A 12,041-nucleotide genomic window follows, 5' to 3' on the forward strand; every position below is an offset into this window, starting at 1 on the left:
TTGTATACTCATGAACATAGGTTTACTCTTATTAATTTACGTATTATGTTCAATTTAAATGTATACATACTGAGAATACATAGTCATAATGCATAAATAATTGAATATAAGCACAGTGAGTATATAATATACACAAACAAACGCATGAATGGCTGGTTTAGAAACATGTGTGCGTTCTACACTGACACTAGTATTTGATAAACCACGAGAAAGGAGAATATATTCTTTTCTGTTTCAGTCAAACCGTGGATTTCGCGACAGAAGGACTAAGCTTCGATATTCTCGCTGACATTCCATTTTTTACATAATCCATATTCTTCTAGATTAATCATAAATTAAAAATTCATGTTAAAAAACAACGTAATTTGTGCTTGTATACTTTTGATTATGTCACTAATTATCAGTGATAAGACATTTTGGTGTTGAAAGGTATATTCTGAAAAACTTAATTCAACAAAACAGGCTGACTTTTCGTACATTAAAAAAATATATATTTTACAATTTAAATATTGCTGTTGTAAATTTTTTCAAATTTAAATAAAAAATACTTTGAAAAGTTCACTACTTCTATTAGTTCGAATAATTGAAGATAATTGTGAAAAATACTAAGAAACGACTTTAATCGTTATAAATTCTAAATTTTTCAAAAAATATTCTCAGATATGTCAAAGGTCACGTGTATTATATGATTGTTGGACGTGCAAACAATGGATTTTCGTTTCCAATTATGTCTGCAGTTTCTGCAGTTGTTGACAAATTGTTGTGTTGCTGAATTTGCGTTCCAAGAAGAATATTATGGTAATGATATATTAAAAATATAATAACGCTTGCCACTAGACCCGTTTTTTATCAACTATTTACCCAATTTTGATCCGCATAAATTTATACGCGCAATCATCTACGTAGCACGTGTAGATGAATGTGTTTACGAATACGTGTCAAATTTTGATACATATGTGAATCAAATGATTGCAATGAGAAAAATTTGACATCTACGTAGGAAGATGTGAATATGGTTAATTTTATTCAAATTACTCTATTTGCTTTCGTTTACTGATTCTCAATTTATTTTTAAATCATTAACAAATAAGAAGGCAGACACGCGCATCAATTTCAATTCTGATAACCCACTTTATTGCTTGGGGCATTAGATCATTAATTATATATGACTCCTCCTAATAATGAAATTATATAAGCGCTTATAATATTAAGATAGAGTGAAAATGCTGAAAATAATCGAAACATTCGAGCCGATCAAACAAAACTTGTGGTTTAGCATTATAAGAAACAAATTTTTTTTTATGCGATTAATGTCTTCTGTTTTGGTTTGGACATTGTTAAATTCATAAAAATTTACCTATGAGCTAAAAAAGTAAGACAGATTTTGTATAGGTACTGTTTTTATGAGTAGCGAACAATAAAAAAATCGCTATAATATTTTGGCACATAGAATCCATTTTGAATTTTCAAATTCAAAAACCGAACTGACCACATTGAGTGATTAAATTCTTGTTAACTTCTTTTTGTATACATTTTATGTGGTTTTTATATAACGGTTTCCTAAATGTTGGATTATTAATTACAAAAAATACTAAAATACAGAGCACATCAACAAACAAACAAAAATGAAAATATTTTTAAAACATACGGTTCTTGCCCGAAATGCATTTTAAATACGATTATTTTTTTGTCTAGAAGGCAATCCATGCTTATTAGACAAAGGACAGAAAGGAGTATGTAAAAATATAACACAATGCCCCGAAAAATTAAAAGAAACAAAGCAAGGTTTAAGAGGTCCTAATCCAAACGATCGCTGTGGCTTTTCGGGTTCAATGGAAGTTGTTTGTTGTCCATTACAACATATAGACGGAAAAGTGGGCCTTCGATCTGCTGACGTAGGTAAGTGGGAAGAAAATAACTAATTACAGAGATTTAAAAAAAACACACATCGAATATAATTAATCTTTAATGTGACTAAACAGAACCAGGATTTAAAAAAATGTTGATCAAGTGTTCTCATAAAAAGGGCCAAGGTCGATGATGAAACTCATTATTAGTCATGAATATATAATTAGTATATTGGTTAGTTGACAATGCTTGATATTTTATCGACATAATTAATTTTTTTCCGATTAAGGGATGAAGAATTGCCATTCGTTATTATTTGTTTATTTTATGACCACATTTTATAAACAATTGCATAGTTTAACCATTTTATAAACAAAAATTATTATTTTTTTATTATTGCCTTCGAATGATATTAGTGGTTATGTTTTGTGATGTTTCAGAAGAATTAGCTTACAAGATGGACCATTGTCAATAATTCTTTTAATTCCAGAGTCCACTTCATCTTCATTCTTGCTCCATTTCTGTCTTAAAGAGACAATTAATAAATCAGATTACAATAAGAGCTTGGAAGTGCAACTTGTAAGCTAACACTTCTGATTAAAGAAATAAAATAACCACTAATATCATTTGAAGGCATCAATAAAAAAAAGATTACTTTAATTCTGTCTAAAAATTGTCAAACCATGTATTTCTTTATAAAATTTCCTCATAAAATAAACAAATTATATCCAATGACAGGTCTTCATCGCCACTTATGAAGTTTGAAGACGATCAGAAAGAAAAACTATTACTTTCTGTCTATAAATGGCCAAGCTATCCATTTCTTTCTACTCATGAATATCCAAACTATGCATTTGTGTATATAATTTGTTTATGCCATAAACTAATTATATCAGGCAAAGATTTTTTCAAGATCAAGTATCCTCTTGCCGATAAAATCAAGCAATTTTACCTTCAATATATACTTTACAAGCAATCAATCCATAATTTTGAAATTTTTGTTATTATAATTTGTTTATAGCAATTAGATTGGATATCCTGTTAATTATTTATATACATAAAAATCAAAAATAATAATACAGTCTAATTTTTTTCTTTGTTTATTGATATAAATTATAGAAAATAATAAAAATTCAAATATCTAACAAATGGAGACTTTTGTGCAACTATTTCTAATCATTTATATAAAAGAAAATTGAAAATCGGTTACGCATTATCGACCGACAATACGTGACTGATTCAGTTGATTATTATGAACATCACATTCCCGATTCATCCACTGTGCGGCGCGTACTATCCCATTTTCAACCTAGGATGATTTTCAAGAGAAAAAATCAAGCTTCCTTTCAAAATTATTTTTAAGGAAAATGAAAAGGATTGTGGTTATTTTTTACAAATTTTTTTTAATTGTGATTTAATAATAATAAAAAAAATACGAAAGAAATAAAAAGAGAAGGAAGGGAATTTAACTAAACACTTTCTTTCCTCTTTTTTATTTTTGTTCGAAAAAGAAATTTCTTTCTTCCCTTTTTTAGAAAATTTGTTATCTTTTTTTAAATTGCAATAGGAAAATTTCGTAGTGGTTTTCTCTGGTCCTTAAATTATTGGTTTTATTTTCACGAATTCTGCACATTAAAATAAAAAGGGTTGCATTTGGAGAAAAGCTAAAAAACAACTGTTAAAATTGAAAAATCAAGCTAAAATTAATTTTTTAAATACAAAATCGTTTTTACTATCAACTTTATGAAAAAAAAACCTTATATAAAAGTTTAAATGAACAATTGTAGTTGAAGTTACGAATTATTGAAAATAAGTAGGTAGGGTAAAACCACAACAAATTTCGCTCCACGCATCTTGATAAACATATAATTCGGCTTAATTATAATTTACACACATTTAATTTACATAATTGAAATAGGTCTACTTACACTATGATTTAACAGAGTTTAAATGAGATCAGGGACAGCAAACTTTTAGGCGGCTACACTTGGCGAATTTTGCCCCATAATTTAAATATATATATATATATATATATATATATACACACACACACGCACACACATTTGTTTATATATAAAATAATATAATAATTTTAGTCAGATCTGAAAAGATTTTAATTATTTCTAAAAAAATTATTAAATTAATTACTAGGACTTGGAGATAACCCGGTAATAAGCGTTGAATTCATAAAAATTAAGAATTTGTATTCCTATGAATACGCGATTTTTCCTCCGTATATAAAAATCCCCCAACGGGAACAGAAAAAGTGAAAATCCTATTCCTCTCAATCGACTTATTGAAATTTAACGAAAGCATTTATTTAACCTATTTTTCACTATTAAATCTTTTTATAACTTATAAATTCGACAAATATTCAAATTTATGTTTATTTATATTTGAATAACTTATTTAAACGTCTTAAAAATGCATCAAAGAAATCTATTTAAATGTGTGAATTAAAATAATTTTAACTCTAGAGAGGTGGTCTTGAATTGATTAAAATTAAATTTTCAAAACTTTTATTCCGCATGAAGGAATTAAAATAATTTATTACAAATATTTTGTGAACTTATTAGAAGGAATTAAATAATATCAAAAATTGAACACTTTTGGGGAATAGAAGACATCTCTGTGAGGTTATCTGTCGGTACAATTACAATGAATTAAATAGATTGAAAACACATTCTCTTTTGGGAAATAGGAACCTGTGCGGCGCCCGCTATGGAAATAGAAATAAATAAGTTTCTGAGATATCCTATTCTTATAATGACATTTTAGAGAGATGGAAAAATCGCGCATTCAAAATTATAGAATAATCTTTACTTTTACGCTGAAATCTGAAAATATTAATTTTTCTGTACTGAACGCTCATTACCGGGAACTTTAAAATAATATATAAATAAATCGTGTCTATTTAATTAAACATTGTTTTCGTAAACAATATTTTGTGTAGATACATTACTCAGAGCCACATATTTATTTGAACAGAAGAAATAATTGTATTTGATGTTAATCACAATTATTAAGCCTCTCCTGATCATAAGGAAATACGCGTGGATTCATAGTGGACTTGAACTTTATATTCTACGCTGCAGAGGTCTATCAAGCTAGCACCTCCACAAACGAAATTCCCAAATTTCTTCGGGTGAAAATTTTGGGCTTTTTTTGGGCTGCTACAAAATATAAAACCACCCACTATGCAAAAAATCAAATTCAGAAAAAACAAAGAACACCAGAATTTTGGGCTTATTTTGGGCTCTATAATGCATGAAAAAAAAACCAAAAAACTACCCCCACTTTCGAAAAACCACCCCCTTGCAAAAAATAAAATTTGCAAAATCCAAAATGCACTAGATTTTTGGCTAATTTTAGAATCTCAAATGCACTTAACATTATATTAGAAAAAACACCCCTGTGCAAAAAAACGTCAACCTAATAATAAAAATTTAAACCTTGATGTTGGCATTTTTGAACAGCCCAAAAAACAGAGACTCCATTTGAACTGTAAAATTCGAAAAATATCAGAGACTATAGTAACATTGTAATATTCCGAAAAAGATCGGTTTGCACAAAATTATGTTTGATTGTTAAAACGGGACTGTTTTTTAACGTCAAGTGTTGGGGACCAAAAATCGGAGTAGGTATTTTCAAGAAGCCCAATAGTCATAAACTCTACTGACACTGGAAAATTCTCAAAAATATTAATTTTTGACAAAGTCATATATACATGGTAGAGAAGGGTTGATTTTATACGTCAAGGGTTGAATTTTTGGACGAGTCCAAAAATCAGAGACTCTAATGATACTGGAACATTCTCAAAAATATTAATTTTTCACAAAGTCATATCTACATGGTAGAGAAGGGTTGATTTTATAACTTAAGGGTTAAAGCCCAAAAATCGGAGTGGATATTTTCGAGGAGCCCAAAAATCAGAGACTACTTTAACACTATAATATTCTCAAAAATATTATTTTTTGACAAAGTCATATACACGTGGTAGAGAAGGGCTGATTTTATACGTTAAGGGTTGAAGCCCAAAAATCAGAGTGGGTATTTTCTAGGAGCCCAAAAATCAGAAACTCTACTGACACCGATAAATTCTCAAAAATATTAATTTTTGACAAAGTCATATGTATGTGGTAGAGAAGGGTTGATTTTATACGTTAAGGGTTGAAGTCCAAAAATCGGAGTGGATATTTTCGAGGAGCCCAAAAATCAGACACTCTACTGACACTAGAAAATTCTCAAAAATACCAGCAGTGATTTTTGGGTATTAATCCTTAGCGTATAAAATCTACCCTTCTCTACCACGTTTATATGACTTTGTCAAAAAATAATACTTTTGAGAATTTTCTAGTGTAAGAAGAGTCTCTGATTTTTATTCTCCTCTAAAATACATACTCTGATTTTTGGGCTTCAACCCTTAACGTATAAAATCAACCCTTCTCTACCACGTATATATGACTTTGTCAAAAAATAATATTTTTGGGGATTTTCTAGTGTTAAAGTAGTCTCTGATTTTTGGGCTCCTCGAAAATATCCACTCCGATTTTTGGGCTTCAACCTTCAACTTATAAAATCAACCCTTCTCTACCACGTATATACGATTTTGTCAAAAAAGAATATTTTTGAGAATTTTCTAGTGTTAAAGTAGTCTCTGATTTTTGGGCTCCTCAAAAATATCCACTTTGATTTTTGGGCTTCAACCCTTAATTTATAAAATCAACCCTTCTCTACAATATATATATATGACTTTGTCAAAAATTAATATTTTTGAGAATTTTCCCGCGTCAGTAGAGTTTCTGATTTTTGAGCTCCTCGAAAATACCCACACTGATTTTCGGGTTTCAACCCTTAGCTTATAAAATCAACCCTTCTCTACCACATACATATGTCTTTGTCAAAAAATAATATTTTTGTGAAGTTTCCATTATCAGTAGAGTCTATGATTTTTGGGCTCCTCGAAAATACCCACTCTGATTTTTGGGTTTGAATCCTTAACGTATAAAATCAACCCTTCTCTATGACGTATGTATGACTTTGTCAAAAAATAATATTTTTGAGAATTTTCTAGTGTCAATGTAGTCTCTGATTTTTGGGCTCCTCCAAAATATCCACTCCGATTTTTGGGCTTCAACCCTTAAGATATAAAATTAACCCTTCTCTACCATGTATAAATGACTTTGTCAAAAAATAATATTTTTGAGAATTTTCTAGTGTTAAAGTAGTTCCTGATTTTTGGGCTCCTCGAAAATATCCACTCCGATTTTTGGGCTTCAACCCTTAACGTATAAAATCAACCCTTCTCTACCATGTATATATGACTTTGTCAAAAATTAATATTTTTTAGAATTTTCCAGTGTCAGTAGAGTTTATGACTATTGGGCTTCTTGAAAATACCTACTCCGATTTTTGGTCCCCAACACTTGACGTTAAAAGACAGTCCCGTTTAAACAATCAAACATAATTTTGTGCAAACCAATCTTTTTCGGAATATTACAGTGTTATTATAGTCTCTGATATTTTTCGAATTTTACGGTTCAAATGGAGTCTTTGATTTTTGGTCTGTTCAAAAAAGCCAAGATCAAGGTCTAAGTTTTTATTATTAGGCTGATGTTTTTTTTACACAGGGGTGGTTTTTCTACTATAATGTCAAGTGCATTTGAGACTCTAAAATGAGCCAAAAATCTAGTGCATTTTGGATTTTGCAAATTTTATTTTTTCAAGGGGGTGGCGTTTAAGAGCCCAAAAAAAGCCCAAAATTCTGACGTGTTTGATTTTTTTTTCTTTCAATTTTTATATAGTGGAGGTGCTGGCTTGATTTAAGTCAGCACCTCCACTCAAAATTTCAATTTTCACAAAAAGTAGCGGAGTCCAAAAATCAACAATACAGCCCAAAAAAAGCCCAAAATAAGCCCAAAATTCTGACATAAAGAAATTTGGGAATTTCGTTTGTGGAGGTGCTAGCTTGATAGACCTACGCTGCAGCACATCGTAGCCGAGGCACTTGCGTATAGCGGTGTCAAGATTGTCGCTTATAATTTAAAAAATGTATAGTTCTTTAACCATCAATCCGATTATTCTAAAATCTTCCAAAAAGCTTCTTTACACCTTAGTCAACAACTTTCTTGCAGGAGTGAAAATAAAAAAAGGAAAAATAGACATTTCCGTTGCTTGAAATTCGCCCAGGGGTAGCGCCGCACACAATTGGGATGTGAACTAGATCGTATGGCATGTTTCAGTGCACGTATATGTATATATATAATTCTTTCATTCGTTATAAATTTAATTATAATTAAAGGAAAATGAAAAAATTAAAGCAAAATTTGAAGAATATCAGACAAAAGACAGATAAGCAACATTTTTTAATGCCTTTGTAATCATATTTCCATAATTTTGCACTAATTCTTTCGTATAGTAATACGCAAATGAAAATTTGCAAACACAAGTTTTTCAGGTTGTCAGTCGCACATGACAGTTTTCAAATTCCAGGGCCAGTCGACCGTCAACGCTTTCGATTTCAAAAGTCAACCTTCCCTTGCCCCGTTCATCCGCTGTCGACAGCAACGCGCGTATAAGATCTGAGAACTAAATATAATCATAATAGTACGCGGCCGTCTATTTCCCATTGCGTTGACCGCCCCTGAAAGAGCTTGAAGGTTGCAATTCATGATTTTTGCAGTCCATACACAATTCATAGCTTCTTTCTTTATTAAACTATTGACGTGTTTCTTCCTTAAACACATTTAAAACATTTAAAAACGTAATTTAGTATTAATAATATCGACAAATTTTAAAAATTAGCTAAGTTAGTGCAAGTTGAACTGAACAAAATGGAAATTTTTAACTTTTGAAGAATCTAGTTTTTAACAATTACCTCAAAAACTGCGGAACCTAAAAATATTTACAAGAGGAAAAAAATATATGCCTTGAAATTCTCTACGAGCATCGGTCCTCAAAATCCACTGGTAGCCCCTTTTGATCGGGAGAGGTCTAATTTTCATTTTATAAAAACTAATATTTAATAGACTGACTCATAAACTAAAACTCGAATTGCCTTGTTTGCAAATGTTGTGATAGAATATTGCATATACTCTGTCGAAACATTCCGCAAAAATATTATAAAAATGTTCATATGTTTATTTATGTTTGAAATAATGGTAACATACTGGAAGCCATTACCTGCTGCTAATTTACTAATAATATAAATCTGAATAAAACAGCATTCATTAGCAAATACAAGTTTTCTCATATATACATTCATAATTGTATGATTTCTGTACGTATTATGTATAACTTCGCTTACCAAACGAACGATTATAAAGACGTTTACAAAATCACAAAGTGGAAAGGTAGAATGTAAGTTGAGGGCTTCATAATGTTTATAATGCTGTTGAAATAATATGACTATGACTATGTGATGACGCATAAATAAATATACTCAAGCGGAAAAATTAGACATGGCGTAAAAATTGTATATAATTTCTTACACTGTGCATAAATTATATATAATTTTTCCACCTATAGGTAGGAATAACAATAAATAATTTCCTAAGTAAATACAATTAGAGAATTTAAAAAGCATGAGGAAAAATTTAACGAATGTAAGGTTTTACTAAATTCAAGTTAATTCAAAGTGAATTATAGGTAAATTCAGCTGAATTTAAGTAAATGCAACTGAATATAGTTGAATTTCCAGTGATTACAAACGTTATAAGTGCATTAACCACAGAACGATCAACCGGGGTAGTACATTCAAACTTCAAGGTACGCTTCGGATCTAGGGCATGTGCAGGTTGATTCGGGACCATAACCATAATTCACTTCAACCATTCGGCAATCGACCTCGGCTAACGAGCGAGATCATCTGTGCGTTGTGTGAGTTCTGTGCGGACGTGAATATCGTTTGAAGTAGCGCATTACCCCATTGGGCGGTTTAAGTTCGAGAATTGTCTCATTAATTTATCGAACAAATGGCAAAAATCTTAAAAAATACTAGTAAAATTGATTATTAAAATGCAGATTTATTATAAATAATCCAAAATACTTATAAATACGAAAAAATGATATCAGTTACGTAAGAATTTAAGTTTATTACGCTATCACATTGTAATTCTACTTTTGTGATCTTGCGAGGGTTCGAATAGTGAAAAAACGATCATAGGAAAAATTAAAGATAAAGTTTACATCGATTCCAGGTGAAAGATTAACCGGAACAAAAATTAACCTTGCCAGATAAACTTCACATCAATTGTAGATAATTTCCGATTTGTAACCTTGCCTGGATAATCTTTCATCGTATAATCGCTCCATTTTTATTCGAGGTATAGTGAAAATTACGACGCCAGCGCTATCTAGCGTCGTCTAACTTCGTTCAATTTAAGAGAAAAGGTGATTCCCATCTGACAGTTACATTTTGCGTCGACGAGTTTAGAATTATTTTCCTAACCTCAGTTGCAGGTCTTACCTGCAGCAATTTTTTACTTTTTTCTGTGATTGTTTTAAATTTCGTGTCCCGATTTATAGATCGAACTCACTCATACTCTGCCTTTTTCCCATTGCTACTGAGGACGCCGTATGGCAGACAAGAGCAACAAAATTTAACTTAATTTTTTTCTGTCATTAGTGCATTATAATATCGTACAAAGCGCCAGGACTTGATTGTACGATATCATATTGTGCATTCTTGCAATATAGAGGTTTTGCGATATCATTGTGTGATATCTTTTTCTCCGTGTGTTTCTGTAAAGGATCGTTCCAAAGGTTCTTTTGATTTCTTTCTGTCAGGGATCCTACCCAGTGGGCACAAAATTTGTCGATGTCTTTACGACATCGTTACGACAACTTTACGACATCCTATGTCCATGTCGTTATGGTGTCTTCACGATATCGTAAATAAGTCGTATGATCTGACGATGTCTTTACGATATCGCAAAGACACCGAAACCACATAGACATATGATGTCATAAAGATGTCGTAACGATGTCGTAAAGACGTCGAACAATATTGTGCTCACTGGGTACCCTGGCGGACCGAAGGAACCAAAAGGAGCCTCTACAAAGTACCCTTAAAGTAATCGCAATACTTTTTCTTGCAGCGTTAAAAACTTTACGAAATAAAATAACTGTAATTTACATGGGCTAAAGGCGACTTCAAGTGCATCTTCTTTTAGTAGCAGTTAATAAACGTTCCCTCAGTAACTTTCAGAATTTTTTCTGGATGCTCGCACCACGCAGTGGAAATCTCAGACAACAACACTGCGATGCAAGTGAGAGAATTTTATTTTTAAACTTCGCGCGCAATATACTACTTGAGCTATTATGGATGCGCTTGAAGTCACCTTCAACAGAAGTTAATGACATTTTTAAAAAATTTTTAACATTACAAAAAAAAGTATTGCGATTACACCGTGAGTTTCTAATGGAAATTTTAACGTAGAATGCGAATTTCAATAATTTAAAAGTTGGTCTTGCTGTTTTTTTGAGTTTTTCACGAAGGAACTGAAGGGGGACACAGATGGGTGTTAAAGGGTACTTTGTAGAGGCTTCTTTGGGTTCCTTCGGTCCGCCAGGGTAAACACGTTACTGTACAGGAATCTGTATGTCAATTTTCTTCGCAAAGGGACCTGTACAGGAAGCCGTAGAGAGTCTTTCAGAGATTCCTTCGTTGGTGCAGGTTCCTTTGCAGGAACATGTACAGTTTCTTTCGCCAAATTCCTGCACAGGATCAGTCAAGATTATCTGTACAGGTTCATGTGCAGGTGCAGGGCTAGATTCAGATGTTGTAGATCTCTTGGAATTAAAGAGGGAAGTGGAAATATGACAATCCGTTAGAAAGTCCAGTCTGGATAATCGGGCTGCTACTACATTGTAAACTCCTGGTATAAAGTGAGCTTTCAGTTAAAGATACATTTTTGAAATAAAAGTTAACAGTTTCTCTGTTAACTGTAACAGAAGTTGTGACTTCACGCCTCCTTGCCTCCGAGTATAACCGATCACTGTCTTGTTGTCGAATTGAATAGGTAAGGCCTTTCCCTGCAGAATACGATCATTTTTGACAATTTTTATGTACACTGGCCACATTTACTTTCTGTTTATACGAGGGTAGTTCAATAAGTCCTTAGAATGAAGTATAAAAACAATTTTTTTTGGGTAAATTTTTTTTTATTTTTCAACATAATCTCCTTGGAGCT

At 31.5% G+C, this 12,041-nt stretch overlaps 1 protein-coding gene across 2 annotated transcripts in view; it reads left to right on the forward strand.

Moving 5' to 3' along the window:
• The first annotated feature begins 242 nt into the window (after window positions 1–242).
• LOC117167983 (serine protease persephone-like) overlaps window positions 243–12,041 on the forward strand; it is a 105,035-nt gene continuing 93,236 nt past the window's right edge. The window contains exons 1-3 of one of the 2 annotated variants that reach the window (XM_033353267.1): window positions 243–429; window positions 661–798; window positions 1,696–1,899. In XM_033353267.1, coding sequence (XP_033209158.1) covers window positions 708–798; window positions 1,696–1,899 — 295 coding nt within the window. In that variant the 5' untranslated portion in view covers window positions 243–429; window positions 661–707. The remainder of the gene's footprint in view (window positions 430–660; window positions 799–1,695; window positions 1,900–12,041) is intronic. The other variant, XM_033353268.1, reaches the window with a different exon arrangement.

Source organism: Belonocnema kinseyi, chromosome 2, assembly GCF_010883055.1.
Source record: "Belonocnema kinseyi isolate 2016_QV_RU_SX_M_011 chromosome 2, B_treatae_v1, whole genome shotgun sequence".
Classification (NCBI taxonomy): domain Eukaryota; kingdom Metazoa; phylum Arthropoda; class Insecta; order Hymenoptera; family Cynipidae; genus Belonocnema; species Belonocnema kinseyi.